This window comes from Delphinapterus leucas, unplaced genomic scaffold (assembly GCF_059928025.1).
Source record: "Delphinapterus leucas isolate spDelLeu-1000000601 "Yukka" unplaced genomic scaffold, BTC_Dleu_Yukka2 spDelLeu_asBTCV2_sq64, whole genome shotgun sequence".
Taxonomy (NCBI): domain Eukaryota; kingdom Metazoa; phylum Chordata; class Mammalia; order Artiodactyla; family Monodontidae; genus Delphinapterus; species Delphinapterus leucas.
Window position 1 is genome coordinate 965,900 of NW_028322273.1, and position 26,388 is coordinate 992,287.

A 26,388-nucleotide genomic window follows, 5' to 3' on the forward strand; every position below is an offset into this window, starting at 1 on the left:
GAAATATCAGTTAAAGTTTGCCAGCTTGGTTGCAGATGAATGGACGTTTGAAGTTCACCAAACTACTTAATGTGGGATAGGATAATAGACTTCCAGCGCCCTCAAGGCTGTGACCTTGCAGCCATTTTACATAGCACATCCTCCTCCTATAGGGATGAACCTTTCCCTGGCCCGAAAAGTAGCAGCTCTGTTGAAGCTTTGCTTATTGTAACAGGCTTTTGTTTCCAGGTTACATGTCTGTGGAAGACTTAATTCTGAATAGAGATATAGATATTACTGGAAACTAAATGTATTTTCTATTATACTCTGCTTTATCAAAAAAGTAAAATATTTAAATTGTGCTACAGAAATTCAGAAGTTGTCTTGCAATCTTTAAACAATAAATGAATGAGTTGCCCTTAAAAAAAAAAAAGAATTAAGCAGTTAGGCTTTGTGGACCATATACAGTTTCTGTAACTTCTCCTACCCTTTTTTCTTCGACAACCTTTCTAAACGTGAGACATTATTAGCTCACAGTCCCACAGATCCAGGCTGAGAGCCTGATTTGATTTGTGGCCATTATTTGCCGATTCCTGCTCTGCGTCCTTACTGAGGAGGGGGACCATGTTTGAGTAATCACTTCTTTGAATCAACTATTGGTCTTCTGGGGCTTGTCCTTACTCTCCTACAGTCTCTAATCAACATGGCGTCCAGAGAGATCTTGTTAAAACATAAGTGAGATCATGTCACTTAAGTCTCTTCAATGGCTCCTTCACAGGAAAAGCAAAGTCCTCAAAGTGCGTCCACAGCCCTAGAAATGTGGGCCCCTGTTTCCTGTCTGACTGTTTCCTCCTCCTCTCCACTTTGCTCCCTCTGTTTTCCACACACTGACATCCTTTCTGCTCCTTGGATACTCCAAGCCCACTCTTGCCTCATTGCCTTTCCATCTGACTGTTCCCTCTGCTTGTACTATTCACTTCCCAGATATGCACCTTGCTCCCTCTCACAACCTTAAGTTCCCTCTTATATTTTATCTTCCCCAGAAAGCCCTCAGTGATCACTTAGTTTCAGATCGCAGCCTCCTCCCACCAGCTAACAATCTCCATCTCCCTTCCCTGCTTGCTGTTTTTCTCCAACACTTACCTGATATACTATTCTATCCATTTATTTAGTTTTTATTTACATATTTATACTTTTTTTTTTTGCGGTATGCAGGCCTCTCACGGTTGTGACCTCTCCCATTGTGGAGCACACCCGGACGCAGAGGCTCAGCGGCCATGGCTCACGGGGCTAGCCGCTCCGCGGCATGTGGGATCTACCCGGACCGGGGCACGAACCCGTGTCCCCTGCATTGGCAGGGGGACTTTCAACCACTGCACTACCAGGGAAGCCCTATACTTATGATTTTATATTTGCTTATTTACTTTTGTCTCCCCCCTCAGCTCAAGAGAGACTATATTCATCTGTGTTAATCACTGCTGTGTTTCCTGAACATGTCTATAAATCATACTGAAGAATGGTGCCTGAACTTTGGTAAGGGATCAATCAATTTCCTTGGCTGGATGAAGAAATGTGTTCATAAATTAATGAACAGATCTTCGGGGCTTCTGACTTGAGGACTAATGGGAAGAGGATGGCAAATGGTTGGGACAGGGTACAGCAAGAAGTAGTATTTGGAGTACTCTGATAGCTATCCTAACAGATAAGATTGTGTTCATTTAAGTAGTTTTAATGAGAGAGCTGGGAACTAGGGACGCACAGCATTAAGGTTTTTATAATGCATTCTGTAGAGTTCTTTTTAAGTCTGTACAAATATCATTGAAAATATATGCATACATATACACCGCTGTTACTTTATTTAGTGCTTTACAAGAGTCCCTCAAGGAAGGGGTAGTAGCAACTCTCAGTATCCTTCCTTTATGATGAGCTTAATTTATTCAAAGTTACATCATAATTTATTTGTAACTGTGAAACTAGACTTAGTTATTGAATAGACCCTCCCTAGAAACGTATGACATTAATAAAACCAACAAAACTTTGTTCAGTTTCCAATGATAGACACACTACAGACTCAATTATGGGCCATCCAGTTTAATGAAGAGAAGAAGTGATTGAACAAATACAGAGCAAACAGAATATGAAGTTTTATCCTCCATTAATATTAGTAACGGATACTGTGGGCTCCAGTGCCTTCAAGATAGCTTGAGACCATCATCTCTGTGTCATGGGCAGGGGGATGTTCAGCCAGGATGTCTTTCACTGTCACTGAGAAAAATTTCCATAATATATAATGATACCTACTGAAACTGATATGGGGTATTTGGGTAATAAGGAATCAATTAGCATATTTTTCCGGAAGCCCTGACTACAAAATGAAGACAGTAGATTTGGACACTTTCAGCCATGAAGAAGTTGTTTGGATATTCATCTTTATGCCTAATGAAATAAGCTTATTTCATCTCTGCAGCTTCCCATATACCATTTTCCCACCTCTGTTTTATGTTTGGAAAGACTTTTAGAAATTGAAAGTCAAGTTAAAAAGTGAGTGACAACTTAAATGATATATGGAATATTTTGCTGACTTACAAGAGCATGCAGAATTAAATATGACCCAGTTCAAATGTTTATTTTAATGTGTATGTTGAGGTGGAGTTTTCAAGGTGCCAGAAAACGAGAATTCACCTTCCAGTGTGTGCTACCAGTTCTGTTCATTGCACAGAACCATCTTCATAAAACATACTGTTTTCTATGTACCTGGTATATATCTCAATTAGTTTGAAGAATTTCTCAGATACCTCTTAATATGTAGTGCTCCAATTCCAATCTCGCCATGTCCTGTACCAGTGACACAGCACACAGGAGTTTTATTTCTCTTTATTTCTCTGGGTTGTTCAGAACCCAATGAAAGAACGATGGAATGGGATCAAAGAGATCAGGGTTCTTGTCCCAGATTTACCATAAAATAATTGTGTCCTCTTGGGAAAATTATAGTCATTCTAGGTCCCTTTTCTTTACTTTGACAGAGCTGCACTAGATGACCCCAAATAATATAGCACTCTTTCAGTAGTAGCTTAGATGTCATTGGTATTCTGAAACAAATGAAGACAATGACACATGGAGCTGTGCAACATCTCTGTAACTCTGTTGTCTTAGAGTTGCCTCCATTCTACAGATGATAAGATGACTGTGCATAGAAGTAGATGTTTGGAACCAGCGGTTCCAAAGTAAGTGGAGGTCAACCACAAATTTCCTTCCTTCCTGAAGCTCACTTAGCCAAAACATAGGCTTCTGAATAGTAAGCTGTAAAGCATATTATCAGTACATTTAAAAAGAAGCTATTCTTCTAGGATTTCCAGTTAATAGCAGGAGGTTTTGAAATTCTTAAAAGATCATCTAATTTTGTGAGATTTACAGCTCTATTTTCCTGTCAAGCAAGTTGTATTAGTGCCAGACAGTCATCTGAGCTTCTGGATGCTTCTCTGAACCTCTTGAAGTTTTCTTCTTGCTATCTGAAATTCATGCCAGATAAGCCTTTTTCTGGAGCGTATGTACAGACTTGTGTATTTTTATATAGGAAAGCGATGCAGTGAGTCAAGTCGGGGGTTAAGCCCTCATTCTCAGAGTGGTACTGAGCTCCTGGTGAAATATAATTATCATTTCCTCAGAATCGAAAAGCAGTTATCTCAGGTGTATAATCCCATTAACTATTTATACATTTACGTATGATACATGTATTCATTGTACCTACGAGGTGTGTTCTCTTTGGGAAGTACAAAGCTCTTAGAGACATAGGTTGTTCATTTTTTTGTTTTCCCACAAATACTGTGACCCTTTGAGCAGGAAGGTCTATATTTTACTAACATCTAGAACCAGCAGTTAACACGGTGTCTAAGATGTAGTCAATAAATATGAATTAGATAAATGAACACATTTTTATGTAAGGGCCAGGACATGGACAAATAGAAATTTTTCATCTTCAGTCACAAAGCAACAACAGACATAATAATGATACAGACAACAAGTGCTACGGTCATTCAAAGAAGGCATAGAATAGATAGAAGGATCTCCTCTGTGGCACAGGGAACTATACTCAATATTTTGTAATAACATCTGTATGGGGCACCTGCTCCACACCAGGCCCTATGACAGGTGCTTACATACTTTCCCTCTCCCCCATCCTATGGGGAAAGTACCTCTGCTATAGATTTAATATTTGCCTCCCCCATTAATAACTTTTTTAAACCTTATTCACATTGCATCAAAGGGATGCTTTGATGCAATGCTGAGGTCTTCTCAGCAAAGCTCATGGGAATTTGGTATATGAGGATCCATAATAGCGATCCATTTCATCGGTGTCAATCTTTCTGGATAGTTTGGGTGGAAAGGACAATTCCTGAAGGTGCGATACCTTCACCGCATGTACTAGCATTGGGTCTTGCTTGTGTGTGTGTGTCACCGACTTCAGTCTTGCTGTAGCAATAATAGCTAAGATACTGTACAGCTGAGAGGCTATTTAAGTATTTATAGATATATACATAAGATAAAAGCACCTAACTTTTTTCTACCTATTGCTTACTTTCCACAGCAGTGTACACACCACACTTTAGGAAACAGTGATGTTGTCCAATTTGTCTTCTCATTTGAAGATGAGAAATGAAGGTCTGGAGACCTTTCATTGCTCAAGGTCATTCGAGTGTTTAAGGGCGGGGTGCTGGGGTTCCTGACTTCCAGGGAACCTAACTTTTCTCTGAAATTATACTGCCCCTTAATCTCTTAGCAGTACATAAAACAAATATTGGTGACCTCGTGACATGCCAGCCCTTGGGTGAAATGGATATCTGTGACTGGTTCTCAAACTTTGAAGAAATGGGAGTCTAGAAAAATAAACCCAAAACAGTCATGCAAAGACTCATTGGGCTGGAAGGGGAGCCCGTGGTCGTCTAGCTCAGTGCTGGGCTGAACCCTGGATCGTCCAAGGAGGGTCTTGGAGGCCTCTCTGCAGGCCAAGTAGTCAAGGCATAAGGGGGAATCAGGCAGGTTTGCTTCTGTTTCTTCATGTTATTTTCATGTAAGATAGCACTGAAAACTTCAGAAGTAACACTGGAAATGTGCTGTGCTTGTCCATTTTCATCTTATAGGTAATGACATGAAGGCTCAAAGGGGGATCATGTTTTTCTAGCTGATAACAGACAACATTCCTCATCCAGCATTCCTATAGCTTAAAAAAGCAATAGAGGCAAGTGGGTCCATGAACGTGGGTTTTGTGGTCACGCAGATTTGAACTTGCACCCCAGCAGGGCTTGAATGGAGTTTTTCTCTCCAAATTAGGCAAATTGCTTCTCCAAGGCTCATGGGGTGGTCAGTGTTGTTATAGGGGAGTGAGGTAAAAGCATTTTCTTCACCATATCCTGCCCCAGACATGTTATCTGAAAGGAAGGAAGGAAAAATGGGAGGGATATATGGAGAAAGAGGGAGGAAACTAAGGTGGCAGAGAACATTCCTAAAAGTCCTCCATGTTACTTCTGCTGTGCTTCCACATGCTCCTTGGGACCTCGCTTGCCAACAGAAATGTTGATTAAGCACTCTGGTTCTTATGTACTTTCTGCATTGGGAACACTTATAGTTAGGTTTCAGGGCTCTGAACTCCCCAAACTGGGGAACTTGTCATTAAAAGGTCCTTTTAAAAGGCACAAGTGCCCCAAAGTTTAATGGCATTAGATTTTGGCAATGATTTCTTGAATATGACACTGAAGGCACAGGCAACAAAAGGAAAATAGAGAAATTGGACTTCATGAAAATTTTTAAAACTCTGCGCATCAAGACCCTATCAACAGAGGAAAAGGGCAATCACAGAATGAGAGGAGATGTTTGGAAATCATATATCTGATAAGGGATTAATATCTAGAGTGTACAGAGAACTCCTAAAACTCAGCCACAAAGCAAACAACCTGGCTAAAAAATGGGCAAAGGACTTGATTAGACATTTCTGCTAAGAAGATACATAAATGGCCCATAAACACCTCAAAAGATGCTCAGCATCACTGATCATTAGGAAAATGCAAGTCAAGACTACAGTGAGACACCACCTTACACACTTTAGGGTGGCTACTATGAAAACAAAAAATAAGGGTTGATGAGGATGTAGGAAATTGGAACCCTGTGCACTACTGGTGAGAATGTAAAATGGTACAGCCATTGTGCAAAATATCATGGTGGTTCCTCAAAATTAAAAGTAGGATTACCATATGGTCCAATTCCACTTCTGGGTATATACCCAACATAACTGAAAGCAGGTTTTGCAAGATACTTTGTATACCTCTGTTCATAGCAGCATTGTTCACAATAACTAAACTATGGAAGCAACCCAACTGCCCACTGACAGATGAATAGATAAGCAAAACGGGGTGTATACACAACAGAATATTATTCAGCCTTAAAGAGGAAGTTCTGACACAGGCTACAACATGGATGAATCTTGAGGACATGATGCTAACCTACCAGTCACAGAAAGACAAATGCTCTCGATTCCACTTGTATGAGGCACCTAGAGTGGTCAAATTCATACAGACAGAAAGTCGAATGGTGGGTGCCAGGGGCTGGGGGTAGCGGTTGCTGGAGGGCAGAGAGTTCCAGTTTTTCCAGAAGAAAAGAGTTCTGGAGTTTGGCTGCCGCACAACGTGAATCTCCTGAACGTGTCTAAACTCTACACTCATAAGTGATACGATGATACAATTTTATGTGCATTTCACTACAATTGAAAACCAAACATGGACTTTCCTGGTGGCGCAATGGTTAAGAATCCACCTGCCAATGCAGGAGACACGGGTTCGAGCTCTGGTCCGGGAAGATCCCACATGCCGCGGAACAACTAAGCCCGTGCACCACAACTACTGAGCCTGCACTCTAGAGCCTGCGAGCCACAGCTACTGAAGCCCATGTGCCACAACTACTGAACTGCATGCACCTAGAGCCCGTGCTCCGCAACAAGAGAAGCCACCACTGTGAGAAGCCCACACACCGCAACAAGGAGTAGCCCCCGCTCGTCGCAACTAGAGAAAGCCCGCGCACAGCAACGAAGACCCAACGCAGCCAAAAATAAATAATTAATTTTAAAATTAATTTTAAAACTATTAAAAAAAATAAAACACCAAACACAAGTGGCCCTCGGTGACACAGTAGATATTTTTGTCATTCACAGTTTAGAGCTGCCTCATTGTGAGGGTGTTAGTCTTCAGTCAACTAGCTGAGAACTGGTATGGAGGGGATGGGAACTTCCATGAAAGAGCTTCTGAAGCTAAGTAGCCTGGTCCATTTCCTAACTTCTTCAACGAATATCTGAGTGCTTGCTGGAGCCAGTCACTGTACTTGGCCCTCGAGATAGACAGCTGTGAAAACATTATACAGAGAGCCTTGCAATCTGGGAGTGAGAGGTGGGGTAGGGAAGGATCCGCAAATGAAAGCATGGAAGTTTTTAGCATGTTACCAGATGATGCAGGTTACGGGAACAATAAAGCATCAAAGGGAAAGAGGGCTACCCTAATTAGAAGGGGACATGTGGACAGACCAGAGAGAGCAGCCCCTGTAGATACGGAGAGAAAGAACCTTCTAGGCAGAGAGAATAGTAAGTGCAGGAGGCTATGGGGAGGGAGCTGCTAGGAACAGCCAGGGACAGCATGCCAGTGTGTCTGGAAGGGCTTGAGGGAAGGGGAGGGACGGTGTGTGTGTGTGTGTGTGTGTGTGTGTGTGTGTGCGCGCGTGCGTGCATGTGTGTGTGTGTGTGTGTGTGAGAGAGACAGAGACAGAGAGCGGGGATGGGGAGGGGGAGAGAGGGAGAAGACTGCTTTTATTCGAATCCAGATGGGAGCCTCTGAAGGGTTTTGAGCTCCGAGCAACACGATCTGACTTGGGACTTACCAGGATCACCGTGACCACTGTACCTAGAACGGATTGAATGGGAGGGGGCAAAGCAGAAAAACGCATTTGAAAGGGGTGCACAGAAGGGGGGAGCAGGGCTGGTGGGACCTGAGGGGAGAGGTTTTCTGTCTCTTGCAGGGTGCCGGCTAGGGTTTAGTCTGGGAGTGGTCGCCCCGCTCCCCATCTGCAGCACTCTGCCCTCCTCACCTCCTGTAAACGGAGGCCAAGTGCATCCTTGAGGCTCTCCCAGAGAGTTGATGGCCTGCCTGGGACAGTCCTGAGTCACAGCCCCTTGGCTGTCACCAGCTCCGGGGATGCTCCTGTCCTGAGCATTAACCTCCCTCAGGGGGAGTCCTCATTCTCCAGGGAGGAAATGGATATCTCACTGCTGCGGGCTCTTAACTCCTGTAAAGCTGCAGGACAAATGACTTCGCTGAACATGCTTCATGCAGGGAAGAATGGGTAATCTCAGAGAAGGGAATAAAACTTCTCAAAACTCCGAACCAGGGGATTGCAGAGAAGCTCGCTGTCTTCCCTCTTGGGTGCGTGTGTGTGAATCCGGGAAGGAGAGGGCGGGCACCGACTTGGGTCTCTGTTCGCCCCCGCGGACCATTCTTCCAGGGCAAGTTTTTCTTAGCGTCACTCGATTTCCTGAAGTGGGAGAATGAATACCCAGTGTAGAAAAGGGGGAAGAAAAGCGTGTTAGTTAGCATGAAATATGGTCATCTGATGACTTGTCCATTATGTATTTGAGGAAGTGGAGATTCTGAAGACCTTCACCTACTCAAGGAGAGGAAATTGCCTCTGTCTACACCAGGACCTCTTACTTTTGCCACTGGTGACATTTTGTGTCCGATAATTCTTTGCTGTGGGCTGTCCTGGGCATTGTGGGATGCTCCTACAGTATCCCTGGCCTCTGCCCAGCGGACGCCAGCAGTCCTTCCCCAGCTGTGACAGCAGAAATGCCTCCTGAACTTGTCAATTGTCCGGGGGACGGGGAGCTGGGGGCAGGGGGGCAAGTTGCTCTGGGTTGAGAGCCCCTGACCCAGGCTCAGCAAGCACATGGGTGAAGTCAGGACTGTGTATGTCATGTCCTCTCTGGCTAACAATAATCGATGGAGTTAAAACTAATAGTGGCTTCTGCTTGGTCACTGGGACAGCAGAGCATTCACTGTTCTGCCTTGAGAGAACAATTTTCCTGTGTTTTAACTAATAAGGCCCTTGTGATGGCTGGATTCTGGGCACTCCAACTAATAAGCGTGCCTATAAGGCAAAGAAACCAAAACCAACGTCCTCCCTGATTGCCAGGGAGGGGGCATGTTGTCTTTCCCCTCCCTCTCCTGGATCCATGCAGTAATTAGCCAAAGTAAAATGAATATTAGCTCATGCTTACTTGCCTTTACAGTGTACTCGCCAGCACTGATGCAGTAGTGCTAAAGCAATGTATTTTAATAAATTTTTTAAAATTTATTTTTATTTTTGGCTACCTTAGGTCTTTGTTGCTGTGCGTGGGCTTTCTCTAGTTGTGGTGAGCAGGGGTTACTCTTCGTTGCGGTTCACGGGCTTCTCACTGGGTGACTTCTCTTGTTGCAGAGCACGGGCTTTAGGCGCGTGGGCTTCAGTAGTTGTGGCACGCAGGCTCCGTAGTTGTGGCACACGGGCTTAGTTGCTCCACGGCATGTGGGATCTTCCCGGACCAGGGCTCGAACCCGTGTTCCCTGCACTGGCAGGCAGATTCTTAACCACTGCACCACCAGGGGAGTCCCTAAAGCAATTATTTTTTTAACTTTATGGCTTTAAATAATCCTTGGCTCTGAAATTCCCTGTACCCCTCAGCTACGTAACCACAAGCCCCTCTGCCCTAAATCCTTTTCTTACACTTTGTAGCTTTTTAAGCAACGCCCCTCTTTAGGACGACATAATTCCTTCTCTGTAGAAAACATGAAAGACCTGAACAAATCAAGATTTCTCCATGGAGAATTCAGCTAGTCCTGTGCTTAGCTCCGAACAAGGAAATCCATCTCTACACCAAGCACGCCATTACCCGGACTAATGCCTGACTTGAATAACAAGCAAATTATTGTGCTTTTAATTGTACCCTGCTCGGTCACAAAGCACGTGTGAGAGAGGAATGTGCCCAGCTTCTTCAGGAGAAACAGGTCAGGCCTCTAATCCTCCTTTTCTGTCACCTTCCCCTTCCCCTTTCCAATCCTTTCTCTTCTCAGCAGAGCAGAGGCAAAAAAAAGAGACAGCTAAATTATGTTTAAAATGGAAGAGTCTAAAAGAAGAAAAACGGTGGTCAGTACTGACTTGGGAGAGGATGCATTATCTATCCACAGCCTCTGCAGTGTGGGCCATTTGAGGACAATCAGTGTTCTAACCGGCTTGCTGGAGGGCGATATCTGCGAGCCTAAACCAGGCTTTCTCAGCCTCAGCATGACTGCTGGGTGGGGTTGGATGCTTCTTTGCTGTGGGCCTGTCCTGTGATGGAAGGACTTTTAGCCTCCCCTAAGCTGTGACCATCCAAAGTGTCCCAAGACACTTTCAAATGTCTCCTGGGTGCAAAATTGCCCCTGGTTGAGAACCACGGCCCCAAGCCCTTCCATATTGGGATGTACTTGCTCTCTCTCCCATTCTCTCCCCCCCCATACACAAAACCCAAGAAAATCATGGTTCCTGTGTTAAAACTGGGGAGATCAACGTGCTCTTCATGTAGGTAGAATGAGCGGAAAGGAAAAAAACACTGACTTGTGTGTAGTCAGGGGACAGAGTGGGAACCCCCTCAACGCCAAGACTGAAAAGAGTCTTAGGATGTGGGTGTGTTTCTGGCTCCCTCTGGGAAGTGGCAATGCCCCTGGTTGAACAAGCCAACTTTCGAACACCTCTACCCTGTGCACTTTGGAATCGGGCTTGCTGTGGGCGAGATGAGGAGTGATGGCGAGGCTGCAGAGATGAAGGCGCCTCTGAAGGTGCTGACTGTCTCCTCCCACACTACTTGGGACAGGGGAGAACTATCCAGCTTCACAGAGATACCCATTGCTCAGACAATGACGATCCTGTCTTGGACCTAAACATCGGGATGAAAGAGGGCTACTGACAAGACAGACGTTGTGCAAGCATGGGGTTGCACTTTCATTCCAGACATTGAGGCAAACATTTCACTCCTGGTGATATAAGACCTCCCCTATTTTTAGGAACTTACAAGAAGCGTTATTGCTTGTTCTTACCGGCCAGAAGGAAAGGCGGGAGAACGAGCACACTGCAGTGAGCCCCCATCTCCACTAGATGGCGGTGTACACCTTACTCAGAAGCCAGGCGGGCGGCGCTCCGGGCAGCTCGTTGGCCTAAGCAAGACAAGGGCCGCTCTTCTTTTGGGAGACAGGCGTCTCCTGTCATTGTCGGCACAAACAGCCCCAAACAATTGCACTGACCACACAGCTCTAAGCCACGTTCCAGGGCACTGCCGTCTGTTCAGGAGTGAATGCTGGGAAAATGAACCACGCTGCTAATTTGCTTGATTGGGGGGAAAATAAGATCTCAAGTGACGGTGGGTGTAATTTATTTTTCCAACAAGAATAGGGGCAAAGCCATTTCATCCCCCCCCCCCCCCCCCGCCAAGTGCTACCATAAATGAAAGCAATCACCTAGTTAGTCCTGAATTACTAACTGGCAGGGTAAAGATCTGCTGGAAGTCAAGCTGAAGTGGGGAGTCTGGAGAAAGGGATGTGATTTCTGCAGGGGAGGAGGGGAGGGGTAGGGCGGGGTGGGAGGGGCGGGAGGAGAGGGGAAGGCCTGAAGCCCATTGTGAGGTCCTGCGCCCCTGTGGTCTGGGAGCCGTGCTGGCCCTGACCCTGGGAGAAAAAGAGGCTCAGTGATGTCTTCAGGCCGTTTATTTTGTGCAGGAGAATGACTTTATAAAGTGAAGGAAAAAGAACCTGTTGGAGAAAACCTATCCGAGAGTTTCTCTGAAAATGCTACAGATGGAGATGAACTGGCTTGGGAAGGAGAGCACAGCCCTGTGGCGCCTGGCCACCCCGCTGCTGGTGGACCCCCCAGGAAGGTTCTGTCACGGAAACGACAGGCAGATCTGAAACCAAGTTGGGCTTTACGTCATTAAGAAATCCCCCAAAGGAATGGAATAAAGGCCTCCTTTCACACTTTGGGTTTTGCATGTGTCCTGAGGAAGCGCCTCTTCCCCAGCTGAGACAGCGCGCTGTCCCCGCGGCCCAGTGAGCGGCCCTCGTCCTGCGGGGAAAGCAAAACAGCAGCGGGGTGGGTGCGCGCCCAGAGCTGCCCCTCTCCCAATTGATTTGTTCAGGGATGACTTCTTGCGTTCTAGTTAGATGTGACTTTAATCGAAGTGCTTTCCTAAGGAGATTTATCACAACTGTGAACCGTCAGTTTGCACAGCTGCTGCTCTTTTAGGGAAACGCACAGGCTCGGGAGACGGAGGGGCCGGCGCGGGCTCCCCTCTTTCCCACGGACCGGCCCGCGTGCCCCTCGCCCACCAGAAATATGTGCGCCGCGTCCTCAGAGGCCGCCGCTTCTGTGCTCGGGCTCCTCTGCTGTTTCTGGCTGCTGAACAGCCATCTCCTCTCTCCTGGGAGGGACAGCTGGTTTCCTTTTGGGGCGCTCTCCTTCTCCCCGTCTCAGCTCCTGCAGCGGAGACGAGGCTGCCTCTCTCTCCCTGCACGCTGTGGGCTGGGTGTGCAACCCGGCTCGGGCCACAGTCCCCCACCGTCCCCGCCGACCCCGCTCGGCACCCACCACAGCCGGCAAAGCCCACACGGGGCGCCCAGTTAAAGGTGAACCGCAGATGAAAACCACGACTTCTTAGGGTGTCTTCAACATTGCATGCAACATACTTCTACTAAAAAAATTACTGTTTATCTGAAGTTCAGCTTTAACGAGGCGGGCATCCTGTATTTTGTCTGACAGCCTTCTTGGTTCTAAAGAAAATGTTTGTCCAGAGTAGGTCAAATTGCAATCAGCCTAGGACTTTTAACTGGAGCTTTGGGGAAAAAATACTTAAAAGGTATCTGTTGGGACTGCTAGGCTGGTAGGATTCATGCTTGCAACTGCTGGGAGCCAGCTTTGCTATCATGTGGGGAGAGCTGCTTGAACTAGAAGCCAACACCACAGAGAGCAGACCTGTTTCATTTGAACAGGTGGATCCAGCTGTTCTTGAAGCTGGCCCGGTGGGTGGTAGAGGTCAGGGTGCTGATGGCCAGGAGGGATAATAATTTCCTACCCCTCAAATCTGGGAAGTGAAAACAGCAGGGCTGAATGTGCCCACGGGGCATGGCTTCTGTTCAACTGGAAGAGTGGTGAATGGCTATTGGGTGACAAAAACAGTCGGTCTACTATATTCTTACTTTGTTTGCTAATTGTTTTGCTGCATGTAAACTCTTTGTTGCATTAGCTCTTGTTCATGACATCACGTCTGGAGACAGGGTCTGATAGACTTACATGTGGAATTGGAGACTTAAATTTCAAATCTGCCTCTGCCTGGTTGAGTGGTTTTAGGGTCCTCGTAACCTCTACAAAGTTGAGTTTCTGGGTCTGAAACCTAAGGACAGAGGTTATCGTAATCCATTTGGGCTGCTATAACAAAATACCAGAGCCTGGGTAGCTTATGAACAACAGAAATTTATTTCTCATAGTTCTGGAGGTTGGAAGTCTAAGGTCAGGGTGCGAGCAAATTCACAGTCCGGTGAGTATGCTCTACCTGGGTCACAGCTGGCGTGTTTTCTCTGTAACCTCCCATGGCAGAAAAGTCGAGGGACCTCTGTGGGGTCTCTTTTATGAGGGCACTAATTTTGTTCATGAGGGCTCTACCCTCATGACCTTATCACCTCCCAAATGCCACACCTCCTGATACCATCACTTTGGGGGTTAGGATTTCAACATATGAATTTTGGGGAAGGCAAATGTTAAATCTATAGCAGAGTACTTTCCCCATAGGATGGGGGAGAGGGAAAGTATGTAAGCACCTGTCATAGGGCCTGGTGTGGAGCAGGTGCCCCATACAGATGTTATTACAAAATATTGAGTATAGTTCCCTGTGCCACAGAGGAGATCCTTCTATCTATTCTATGCCTTCTTTGAATGACCGTAGCACTTGTTGTCTGTATCATTATTATGTCTGTTGTTGCTTTGTGACTGAAAATGAAAAATTTCTATTTGTCCATGTCCTGGCCCTTACATAAAAATGTGTTCATTTATCTAATTCATATTTATTGACTACATCTTAGACACCGTGTTAACTGCTGGTTCTAGATGTTAGTAAAATATAGACCTTCCTGCTCAAAGGGTCACAGTATTTGTGGGAAAACAAAAAAATGAACAACCTATGTCTCTAAGAGCTTTGTACTTCCCAAAGAGAACACACCTCGTAGGTACAATGAATACATGTATCATACGTAAATGTATAAATAGTTAATGGGATTATACACCTGAGATAACTGCTTTTCGATTCTGAGGAAATGATAATTATATTTCACCAGGAGCTCAGTACCACTCTGAGAATGAGGGCTTAACCCCCGACTTGACTCACTGCATCGCTTTCCTATATAAAAATACACAAGTCTGTACATACGCTCCAGAAAAAGGCTTATCTGGCATGAATTTCAGATAGCAAGAATAGCAAGAAGAAAACGTCAAGAGGTTCAGAGAAGCATCCAGAAGCTCAGATGACTGTCTGGCACTAATACAACTTGCTTGACAGGAAAATAGAGCTGTAAATCTCACAAAATTAGATGATCTTTTAAGAATTTCAAAACCTCCTGCTATTAATTGGAAATCCTAGAAGAATAGCTTCTTTTTAAATGTACTGATAATATGCTTTACAGCTTACTATTCAGAAGCCTATGTTTTGGCTAAGTGAGCTTCAGGAAGGAAGGAAATTTGTGGTTGACCTCCACTTACTTTGGAACCGCTGGTTCCAAACATCTACTTCTATGCACAGTCATCTTATCATCTGTAAAATGGAGGCAACTCTAAGACAACAGAGTTACAGAGATGTTGCACAGCTCCATGTGTCATTGTCTTCATTTGTTTCAGAATACCAATGACATCTAAGCTACTACTGAAAGAGTGCTATATTATTTGGGGTCATCTAGTGCAGCTCTGTCAAAGTAAAGAAAAGGGACCTAGAATGACTATAATTTTCCCAAGAGGACACAATTATTTTATGGTAAATCTGGGACAAGAACCCTGATCTCTTTGATCCCATTCCATCGTTCTTTCATTGGGTTCTGAACAACCCAGAGAAATAAAGAGAAATAAAACTCCTGTGTGCTGTGTCACTGGTACAGGACATGGCGAGATTGGAATTGGAGCACTACATATTAAGAGGTATCTGAGAAATTCTTCAAACTAATTGAGATATATACCAGGTACATAGCAAACCGTATGTTTTATGAAGATGATTCTGTGCAATGAACAGAACTGGTAACACACACTGGAAGGTGAATTCTCATTTTCTGGCACCTTGAAAACTCCACCTCAACAGACACGTTAAAATAAACATTTGAACTGGGTCATATTTAATTCTGCATGCTCTTGTAAGTCAGCAAAATATTCCATATATCATTTAAGTTGTCACTCACTTTTTAACTTGACTTTCAATTTCTAAAAGTCTTTCCAAACATAAAACAGAGGTAGGAAAATGGTATATGGGAAGCTGCAGAGATGAAATAAGCTTATTTCATTAGGCATAAAGATGAATATCCAAACAACTTCTTCATGGCTGAAAGTGTCCAAATCTACTATCTTCGTTTTGTAGTCAGGGCTTCCGGAAAAATATGCTAATGGATTCCTAATTACCCAAATGCCCCATATCAGTTTCAGTAGGTATCATTATATATTATGGAAATTTTTCTCAGTGACAGTGAAAGACATCCTGGCTGAACATCCCCCTGCCCATGACACAGAGATGATGGTCTCAAGCTATCTTGAAGGCGTTGCAGCCCACACTATCCGTTACTAATATTAATGGAGGATAAAACTTCATATTCTGTTTGCTCTGTATTTGTTCAATCACTTCTTCCCTTCATTAAACTGGATGGCCCATAATTGAGTCTGTAGTGTGTCTATCATTGGAAACTGAACAAAGTTTTGTTGGTTTTATTAATGTCATATGTTTCTAGGGAGGGTCTATTCAATAACTAAGTCTAGTTTCACAGTTACAAATAAATTATGATGTAACTTTGAATAAATTAAGCTCATCATAAAGGAAGGATACTGAGAGTTGCTACTATCCCTTCCTTGAGGGGCTCTTGTAAAGCACTAAGTAAAGTAACAGAGGTGTATATGTATGCATATATTTTCAATGATATTTGTACAGACTTAAAAAGAACTCTACAGAATGCATTATAAAAACCTTAATGCTGTGTGTCCCTAGTTCCCAGCTCTCTCATTAAAACTACTTAAATGAACACAATCTTATCTGTTAGGATAGCTATCAGAGTACTCCACATACTACTTCTTGCTGTACCCTGTCCCAACCACTTGCCATCCTCTTCCCATTAGTCCTCAAGTCAGAAGCCCCGAAGATCTGTTCATTAATTTATGAACACATTTCTTCATCCAGCCAAGAAAATTGATGGATCCCTTACCAAATTTCAGGCACCATTCTTCAGTATGATTTATAGGCATGTTCAGGAAACACAGCAGTGATTAACACAGATGAATATAGTCTCTCTTGAGCTGAGGGGGGAGACAAAAGTAAATAAGCAAATATAAAATCATAAGTATAGTGCTTCCGTGGTGGCGCAGTGGTTGAAAGTCCCCCTGCCAATGCAGGGGACACGGGTTTGTGCCCCAGTCCGGGAAGATGCCACATGCCGCGGAGCGGCTGGGCCCGTGAGCCATGGCCGCTGAGCCTGCGCGTCCGGAGCCTGTGCTCCGCGTCGGGAGAGGCCACAACAGTGAGAGGCCCGCGTACCGCCAAGAAAAAGAAAGCTATGAAAACAAAACCTATGGATGGAGACCTACATGAAAGATGGAAGCGTATAATAATGGCCAGAGTACATTACTGTGGCAGAAGCAGCAGCCCTTAAGGAGGACAACTTTATAAATTACAAATTGGATTTAAATAGACAGGGAATTGAAAGTGGAGACATTATTTTCTGCAGAAGATGATGGACGGGGAGAACAAAGAAAATAAAACTGAGATTGTTAACAAAATACAATACTAAGCATATAAGTTAGGACTGAGTCCTTAACTTTCAGTTTTATTAATGAGTGGCTGAGTACAGATTACTGACTACACAGAACCAAGCCTGGGAACACATTTTATATTTATGATCTTTGTGCCTAAAACTAGATTCTCCTGCAATTTAATATGACACTAGGACAATGACTGGCCAAGTTTTAGATTAATCACTCTTACACAAAGATTTTTCATTCATATAATCTCAAACAAATACTGCGTCACCGATTAAGTTCCAGATCCTATGCACTCTGGCTGAAGATATAAATATCTTGCAAGCCCAGCGTCACTTTCCTCTTTCTCTGGTAATAAATCACACTTTCTATTATGACAATGGCCCCAGTTATCGGCCCAGGAATAAACACTTGACTCAGGAAGAGCCAATTAAAGCCTTCCTTTAGAGTTGATCGAGAGCTTTAAGGTTAGAGTATTTCAATCTTATGAAATTTTTGTAAAACAAAATTATTTCAAAATCTACTAATTATTCTTTAAGTTCTAGAAACTGCATTCTGTGACTAAGAGGACAATTTATTTGCCGTCGTTTCTGCTCTGCCCACTTTATGTTTCTGTTATTGTGAGATAAAGGCAGTGGGGAATGGCAAACCATTTCTGATTCATTCAACACATGAGTGCTTCTTAGGTACAAAACACCATTCTGAACATTGTCCGAGGTAAAAAGATAAATAATACCTAGCCGCTTACCCTCAAGGATCTTCCAGCTTAGCAAGGGAAATAAAATAGGCACACAGATGACTGCAACAAAAAGAAGATAACGATTGCTGCCAGATGTTTGGGGAGAATGAGTAGAGCAAAGAGAGAACACAGAATAAGGCAACATTCAACAGTCAGCCAAGAACTATTTGTTGAGCAATTGCAAGCTGTGACCTGGAAATGGAAGAGGAGAACATAGATCTTCACGTGGGCAGGTGAAAAATCAAGTGTTATTACTTGTAACACAGCTCTTCAAATATATTTTTTGGCACCAAGTGCCTACTAAACAGCCTTAAATTAAAAACTAAATAAGGATACAGTCTCTATCAAATATAGCCTGAGGTACTGATGCCTAAATACTAGGATCACAGTATTTGTGTTCCCAAGGATGCCTTTCTATTGCTTTGCTTCTTTCCCCCTTTCCAAATTAGCTAATGCTGCCTTAACAGGATATCTATTTCACTTGTTCCAGCCTTTTTGATCCAATGTATTGAATAGCAGAATAGGTGAGTTACAAGAGGATATTTTGACTTCAAACAACAGAAATAAAATACTATATAATTGAAAAAAAAGAGGCAATCTTTCAGGCACATGTGGATCCAGGAGTTCACATGTTTTAACCAGGTCCCTTTCTCTCTTCCCCACCCCTTCTTCTCTCTGCCTTTTCTCCTCTCTGGTATCTCTCATTATGGGATTCAAATATTTCCCTGTTTATGTGGGAGCTTCTGGCACAGCTGCGGGCTTATACGCTCGCAGCTCCAGGGCTGGCTGGAAGGGGCGGGCGCATCACAGCATAAGGTTGCACGAGGTGTGCACTTATATAGCAGGGCATCACATCTATGAGTGATGGATGATCACATTGTATACAGGGGTAGCTTCGCATAGCTTTTACATCACTTTTCTTGAAGATGGCAGTAAAATGGTATGTGTTTACAAAATCAAATAGTGTAACATTGTCCAAAGATATACATAAAGCATTTAGAGGAAGGAGGCTCCTTTTTCTTTTAACTCCGGCACGGATTGTCTATTGGACAGTGGTAAGCCTATGTCATCAACCTCGTTACTCCAGCAGAAGTCCAGGGATTAGCCCTGCCTAGCTCTTGTTAGCCTCTATTCCCTTCCTTGAACACTGTAGCCAGAAGGTTTTTTTCCTCCTCAAACCTTAAGTATTGAAACCTGGAGGAGGGGCATGTCTGAAAAGAAAATGATGGACTGGACTCTCCCTAGAAGGAAGATAAATGGGTGGTCAACAAGAAAAAAAAAAAAATCCTCTGTACCAGGAAATGTTTGAAGTGTTGTTTGGGTATCAAAAAACGGGTGCCCTACACATAAAGCAACAAAGGATATTGGTCTAAAAAGAACACCATGGCCAAAGGTGCATGGCCTATTTCAACAGAGGATTTGAAAGTTAAAAGTTAACCTGTAAAACATTCAATTCAATTTCATCATTTTACAGATGGGCAAAGTAAAACTCAGGCACAGGAACAGAAGTGCCAAGGTCATACAGGTGGTTGGTGGAAGAGACAACCAACTTCCCAACTTCTGACGTTTTAGGTGTGTGTGTGTGTTGTTTTGTTTATGTGCAAGGACATTTTTCTTTAGTACACTAACATTACAACAGAAAGTATAGTCTTGTTTTGGTTTTCTCTGCGCCCTCAATTCTGTATAAGACAGTTTCGCTGCACTCCAACAGAAAGGCTCAGCAAGAGTAGAGACCACCATAAGCAGTACACGTGGGCACCAAGGGCAGATACATTGCCCTTCCTTGTGTAGGAACTAGGGCCACTTGTTGCTTTAATGGGCCAAGTTTGGGCTGGACCTGCAGGAGGGGACACCTTTGAAAAACAGCTTCCTAACTGCACTACAACCTGCTCTGGCATCCTGATTCCACTCCCCAGCCCCCCCCAAATCTTCAGCCAGAAAAAAAAAAAAAAGAATGGATCACTGGATCGATGGGGAGATTTCTGTCTGCTCCTCCTACTGTCACCTCTTTCTTGCTATTTCCTGCCCGAAGAAACCTGACATCAGCCCAAAAGCACCTCTGGAAATGGGTAGGAGGGAGCCTTACACCTGTCAGCGCCAGAGGAGAAAGTGCGCTCTGCAGAGTTCTCAGTTGTTCCATCTCTTGCGATGAAAGGAAGAAAAGGAGCGAATCCGCCACAGATTTACTGGAGACCAGGGTTACTTCATACGGCTCCGGCCACAGTAACCCCTGAAGACCAAAGATGCATTTCCATTCCCAGCATTTCTTGTTGGCGTCTTTCCCTACAGGCTAGCCCTGTGCCTGGCCCCGGAGAAGTCTCTGCGTAAAGGTTCTTTAGGTCATAGATCAGGCTCCTGTGTGTATGTGTGTTTTTCTTAGGAAAAACTGGCACAGACGAATTAGCAGTAGAGACTGGGGTCTCCCTACTACCCTTCATGCTTGGCGGCATCACCTTCGACTACCTCGCATTCTCCCGGCGCTGACAGCCCCGGCTCCGGACCTCAGGGTTGGAAGCAGTCAGCCCCAGCTAGAACCGCCCTGTCCGGGGCTGATGCCACCCTGTGCCTAGAATGTGCGTGTGGGTGCAGGCGGGCGAGCGAGCGGCTTCTACAGTGAGACCGAAGCAGGAGCTCAGCCTTCGACTGCGACCTGCAATCCCCAGATTCCCTGGGGACCTCGAAACTCCCAATCGGAGTTACTACCCCCCCCCCACAGCCGCCCACCCTTTCCCTCCCCCTTTACCTCAGCACGCAGCCCCTCCCTGCGTGATGATGCAAAACCGTGGGAAGGGTGGGCGCTGGGAAGGGTGGGGAGAGCCTGAGAGCGAGCGAGGGTGGGAGGGAGTGGGCCGAGGAGGAGAGGGAGCCGAACGCGCGTTTAAAGCGATAGCCATCCTCGCTCTCTCCCCAGTGCTGGGCTGTTGGAGAGCTCGAGCTGCAAGCCACCGAGCGCGAGCTTGAGCGCGGCGCGCTGGCCGGGGAACCCAAGAGCGCACGGCGCCCCAAGCTGGCAGGCGCCGCGGGGCCCCCCACCCTCGCCGGCTGCCCTTCCCCGGGTGCCCCTACCCTCCTCGCCCGCAGGAGACCCTGGGCTTCCCCGGAGGAGCTCACCCCAAGGGGCCAGGACTCCGGCGAGCCCGCCACCGTCCCCTCGAGTGCCGCCGCCACCACCGCAGCCGCGGGAGCAGCATGGTCCAGCTGGGGAAGCTGCTCCGCGCCCTGACTTTGATGAACTTTCCCTGCTGCGCGCTGGAGGTGCTTCTGTGCGCGCTGGCGGCGGCGGCGCGCGGCCAGGAGATGTACGCCCCGCACTCCATTCGGATCGAGGGGGACGTCACCCTCGGGGGGCTGTTCACGGTGCACGCGAAGGGTCCCAGCGGAGTGCCCTGTGGCGACATCAAGAGGGAGAACGGGATCCACAGGCTGGAAGCGATGCTCTACGCCCTGGACCAGATCAACAGGGATCCCAACCTGCTGCCCAACGTGACGCTGGGAGCGCGGATCCTGGACACTTGTTCCAGGGACACTTATGCGCTCGAACAGTCGCTCACTTTCGTCCAGGCGCTCATCCAGAAGGACACCTCCGAAGTGCGCTGCACCAACGGCGAGCCTCCGGTTTTCGTCAAGTCCGAGAAAGTAGTTGGAGTGATTGGGGCTTCGGGGAGTTCGGTCTCCATCATGGTAGCCAACATCCTGAGGCTTTTCCAGGTAGGGGGGCGCTCCCTCCGGGGCAGAGCGCGCCGTAGCTCCCCGCGCTCTTTTTCCTGAAGGCTGGCTTGGACTCCAGGGGTGCGGGGTCTGGTCAGCCTTCGCTCATTTCCACCCTGGAGATCCTGCCGAATCCCTCCCACCTCACCCGAGGAGGTACTTTCCCTGTTTGATTCATTTCCCTTCCACCTCTCCCCTGTCCGCGCTCCACTCCATCCGGCTTGACTTTCTGGATTTATGGCCCCATTGACAAGAAACAGTCTCCGAAAAACAAGGGGATGATTTAAATGGGTTTGCATTAGAGTGAAATATGGTTCCAAAACAGGCTTGTAAAAGTGCCGGACTCCTATGAGAGCCACTTAGGCGCAAGGAATATGAAAGATGAGAAGACGCCTAGAAACTAGGCATTTCTCAACTCCCCAGCTTCCCTGCCCCAAGCCGCCCGACAAGCTGCAGCTCCCTTGGAAAATTTCGAGAAGAGCTTAGGGAGGCAGTTCTTAAACCGAAGGCTAGTTCTTCACCTACATTTGGACGTGAATTGCCCATTTCGCTCGGGTTGGATTTCCCGACCTGTAACCTGTCTCTGCGAGGGCATGGGGCGGAAGGCGTGGGGACTGTCCTCAAGCGGGGAGAAGCCACCCGCAGACGTGCCCCCAGGTGATTTGCTCTGGGCAGTTGTTTGCACCGTCTAAACTGCCTTTGCGATCCGGCCACTGGCAGGAGCCGGGCGATCAGCTTTCTACTCCTGCCAGCTCAGAGCCCGGAGGTGAGCTCATGCTAACTGCGAAACACAGTCGCTTTTTCTGCACCCACCCTGTGCCCATCCTTTCCCACGACCTCCCTAACGCAGCCCCCAACCCCAGTCCTGGGTTTTGAGGGCGATTCTCAGAGCCAGACAAGAAGGCGCCTGGAAGGAGGCAGCAGGGTGCGCTGAGCAAGGCCGGGCGGTCCTCTAGCTCCGGGTGCAGGCGGGCAACGGCGGAAGATGCGAGGTCGGCGGATCGAGCCAGCTGAGCCGTGGGCGGTGCTGCAGTGCTCTCTCACCGCCTGCTCCCGCAGCCTCGGCCCCACGGCTCCTGTGCCGCCCTGGGTATAGATGGATGGCTTCTGTATGAAGAAATTGAGTTTCAGGGTATGCGTGACTATGGGTTCTCTTGTTTCTCTGTCTTTCTTCCTGTGTGTCTCTCTCCTTGTGTCTCTTTCTCCCTGCTTTTTTTTTTTTTTTTTGGTCTCTCTGTTTTTATGTTCTCCCTTTCAATTTCTGCCTCTCTTTTCCTTCTCTACCCCTATCTCCAAGTTTTTTGTTCATCTCTGTCTTGAAGTGATCCTTTCCTAATGCACAGCTCTCTCCCTGCCTGGTAGGACCCAAGCTCAGTTAGTCCCTTCTCCAGGTGTTCTGGCTGACCCTTATGCTCCCCGTAGCTAAAAAGTTGGCTCCCTCTCAAGTGCCTTTCCTGAAGCATGTTGGGTTTCTGGAGGGGACTCCTTGTGAGATTCAAGCTGTCACTACATCAGCACCCAGGGGTATGAAGTTTGTGTTTGTGCCAGAAGGAGGGGTGTCTGTCTAAAGCTGCAGCCTGGTATGGCCCCTCTGAGCCTCTGAGCATCCCTAGCACCTGTTGAGTATGTCACCTCTAGATGTTTGCAAGGCCAAAAGTGCTTCTGGGCAGCCTTCACTTTGAGGTACTGCTTTCAGGAAGAGCCTGGGCTGTTGTAAGCAAAACCCAGAAGCACTTCCTTTACCTCTGAGCTTAACCTAGAGAACCTGAGGAGGCAGCGCTGCAGGGAGGATGAGGCCAGAAGTCACCTGAGAACCACAGGCGCAACTCACCGTGTTTTTACTGGAGCTCTGGGGGTTGAAGGCACATTTGCTGTTTGACATTTTAAAAATTATTTTGGTGCCTTCACTTGGAGCTTGGGAGCTTGCAGATGGGCCTGCCTGTCGAAAAAAGAGTGAAATCTTAAAGTCAAGAGAGAGCTTGCAGACTAGGCTGAAGGATTGTGTTTGCTGAAAAAGATTCCAGGGGGAGCTGATTCCTTCTCTGGTGTGTGGATCTGAGGCACTTGCAAGAAAAGAGAACGCTTGCCTTATGCTTAGTTCCCCCGTTCCCTGGGCTGGGAAGGAAAGGAACTGAATGCCAGCATTAGCAGTGTGGGTTGGGACCAAAACCATTCAGAGAAAACTCTGTCATTTTCCTCTAATTTGCAAATTGCAGCTATTCATGTTGGATTGAACAGCTGAGGGAAAAGAGCCCCCAGTTTTCACCTGCATTTATTGAGAAGAGGCTGGTAGTAGGAGGGATGCACCAACTTGTAGCTTGTGCTGCAAGCTGGATATAAGCTTTGGTGTGAGCATCCTGGTTAACCACTGCCCATGTTCAAATATACAGAGATAGATTCCAACAATCTCTTCCCGCAGCCTTATTTTTGCGTGTGATCTTAGAAGCTCCTGGCATGTAAGTCCAGTCCCCAGTTTCCCAGCCTCTGTAAACCTGCAAAATGAATAGAGAGAATAGTGGAACACAGACCCATTGTTCAAAGACACAGTCACTTTAGGGAAAGAGGAAAAGAACGGGTAGGTGAATCTTCTCTGGGATTGCAGGGTTCAGCTCAATGAAGACGGTCCTGTATAAAAGAAACTTCTCTAAATGGTTGAATTCTTAGCTCTCCAGAGATCTGAGTTTTCTTTTCCCCAGTCCCTGTGGGTTGCTGTGGGGAATGTGCCAAACCTATCATTTGAGATAAAAAGTTATGGTGAGGTAAGCTTCTAGGCTGGGGGAAGGAAGACTTAGTGACTGAAATGGGGGATGCTAAGCACTGGGGGGCAGGAAGGAAGAAGGGGCTAGTAATGGATGTAACAAATGCTGCAGCTGCCGGCAAAGCCTGGATTGAAGTTCCTTCCTGAAAATGAGGACCCGGGCAAGAACGACCACTCAGATGTAAACAGTGTCTCTGACTGGGAATTCTCATCTGCCTGCCGGTGGGCCAGAGCTGAGCAAGTCCTTTCTCTCCTCTGTATGCACACTGAATTGGTTAGTAAGTGACGTGTCAGAGGACAGGAATCATATTCAGTGGATCTTTCAAATCCAGGAGTTTGAGGCTAATGAAATTAGTGTGTGGCCAGGGCTCTGCCAACTAGAATTAAGTCACTGCAGCCACACTGCAATGCATTTTCAGCCTGAAGGGAGCATCAGGGAGGAATTTCGGGAGATTTGTTTCTGAGCCTGTACAAAATAATACTCATAATGCTAAGAAAGATTAAATGTAAATTAATATTGACTACGAGTAACATATTTAAAAAATAATCGCCGAGTGGGGGATGGCTTAAAGTGGAGAGATTATATAATATGGTGTCCAAAGAATAAATCTCCCCTGACCACTGTTTCATGGGCTATAAGTAAGATATATTACAATGGAAAGTAATGGGAACGTTTTTAGTCAAGGCTTCGCTGCTATTGACTTGAGAGCAAATACTCTGAGAGTATAAATTACTCTTGCTATGTGCTGACTCTGAATGAACAATATTTCATGTGCAGTGACATGGTCTAAGCTATAGACTTGGAATTGAATGGCATCTGTTTCAATTGTTTTGTTCTCTCAAGAGCAACTAGATAGAAAAAAGTGGTCAATTTGACCCTTGTGGGAGCGTGTTGCAAATCTAAACCTGTGTCCCTCATACCATAAATGAAATACATTTGTAAATTTGTAAGTGTTTTCTTTCTGTTCATTGATGCTTGAGTATAATCTCAAACTTTGGGAGCAACATTTTATACATAAGTAGTTGGTTTTCTTCCTTTCTTCTTTCTCTTTCTCCTCTCTCTCTCTCTCTCTCTGTTTCTATCTCTCTCTCTTTCTCCATCTTATGTAATTGGATAGAACTGGGCACCTAGGATGATGTGGTGTTACTATAGTGGGATTTTTTTTTTTTAAAAAAAAAACAACTCTAACTTACCCTTTTAAAAATTTCATAAATACAGGTGTCAGTGCCATTTGGAATAGTCTCTATAACAATTTCTTTCTCCACATTTACTGTGTTTCAGCAAATTTACCTAATAGATGGTGAGTGAGCAATTTTTAAAGGGGCATTTTTTAGAAGAGCGGAGAGGGAAGGAATAGAGACAGGCACATACTGTATTTGAAGTTACCTCCACGTGTATTTTATGTATGTATACCCATACAATTAAGAAGTCTTTGGATGTTTTATCTTCAAGAATAATTCAGATAATGGATTACTTGAATATCATAAACATTTAGGGTTTAACAGATTTGTTACATATAGACGTTGTATCACGGATTTAAAAGACCATAGCCAGCGGGCAGCGGCGGGCGGAGCGACCGAGGGGCGGCGCGGGCTGGGCGGCGGGTGCGGGAGTCCGTGCTTCCTCGCGGTGGAGGGCTGGGGTTCGCCGAAGACGCCGGGTTGCGCCGCGTTGCCAGGTTACCGAGCGCGTGCCCCGCGCCCGCTCTTCCGCCCGGGCCGCCCTCGGCGCCGCCTTAGCCGCGGTGCGGGCTGCGCGGGGCGCCGGTTCCGCGGAAGCCTGGGTCGGGCGCTGCGTGCGGGACTCTCGTCGCTCGTGGACGGGGCGCGAGCGCGCGGGGGACGTAGGGCGCCGACCTGGGCCTCCCCGGCGCTCCGGCTCCGCTCAGGGCGCCCGCTCAGGGGCCTCCGGCGCGAGGCCCCCTTTGTGGTCAAGATGGCGGCGCCCAGGCGGGCGGCGCCGAGGTGAGCTGGAGTCGGGCCCGGAGAGGGGCGAGTCTGCCACGCCCAGGACTTGGACCCGGGGCAGGTCTCCCGTCTCCCGCGGAGCGGCAGGTGAGTGGGCGCGGCCGCGCGTAGGTCCCTCTCGTGGGGTGGTCAGCTCTCCGTGCGTCCGCAGACT

General features: G+C 46.4%; 1 protein-coding gene across 1 annotated transcript in view; it reads left to right on the forward strand.

Moving 5' to 3' along the window:
- The first annotated feature begins 22,493 nt into the window (after positions 1–22,493).
- The window catches only part of LOC149743868 (uncharacterized), a 29,640-nt gene continuing 25,745 nt past the window's right edge, over positions 22,494–26,388 (forward strand). Inside the window, exons 1-2 of the mRNA XM_089906099.1 lie at positions 22,494–22,598; positions 25,811–26,321. Coding sequence (XP_089762225.1) covers positions 22,494–22,598; positions 25,811–26,321 — 616 coding nt within the window. The remainder of the gene's footprint in view (positions 22,599–25,810; positions 26,322–26,388) is intronic.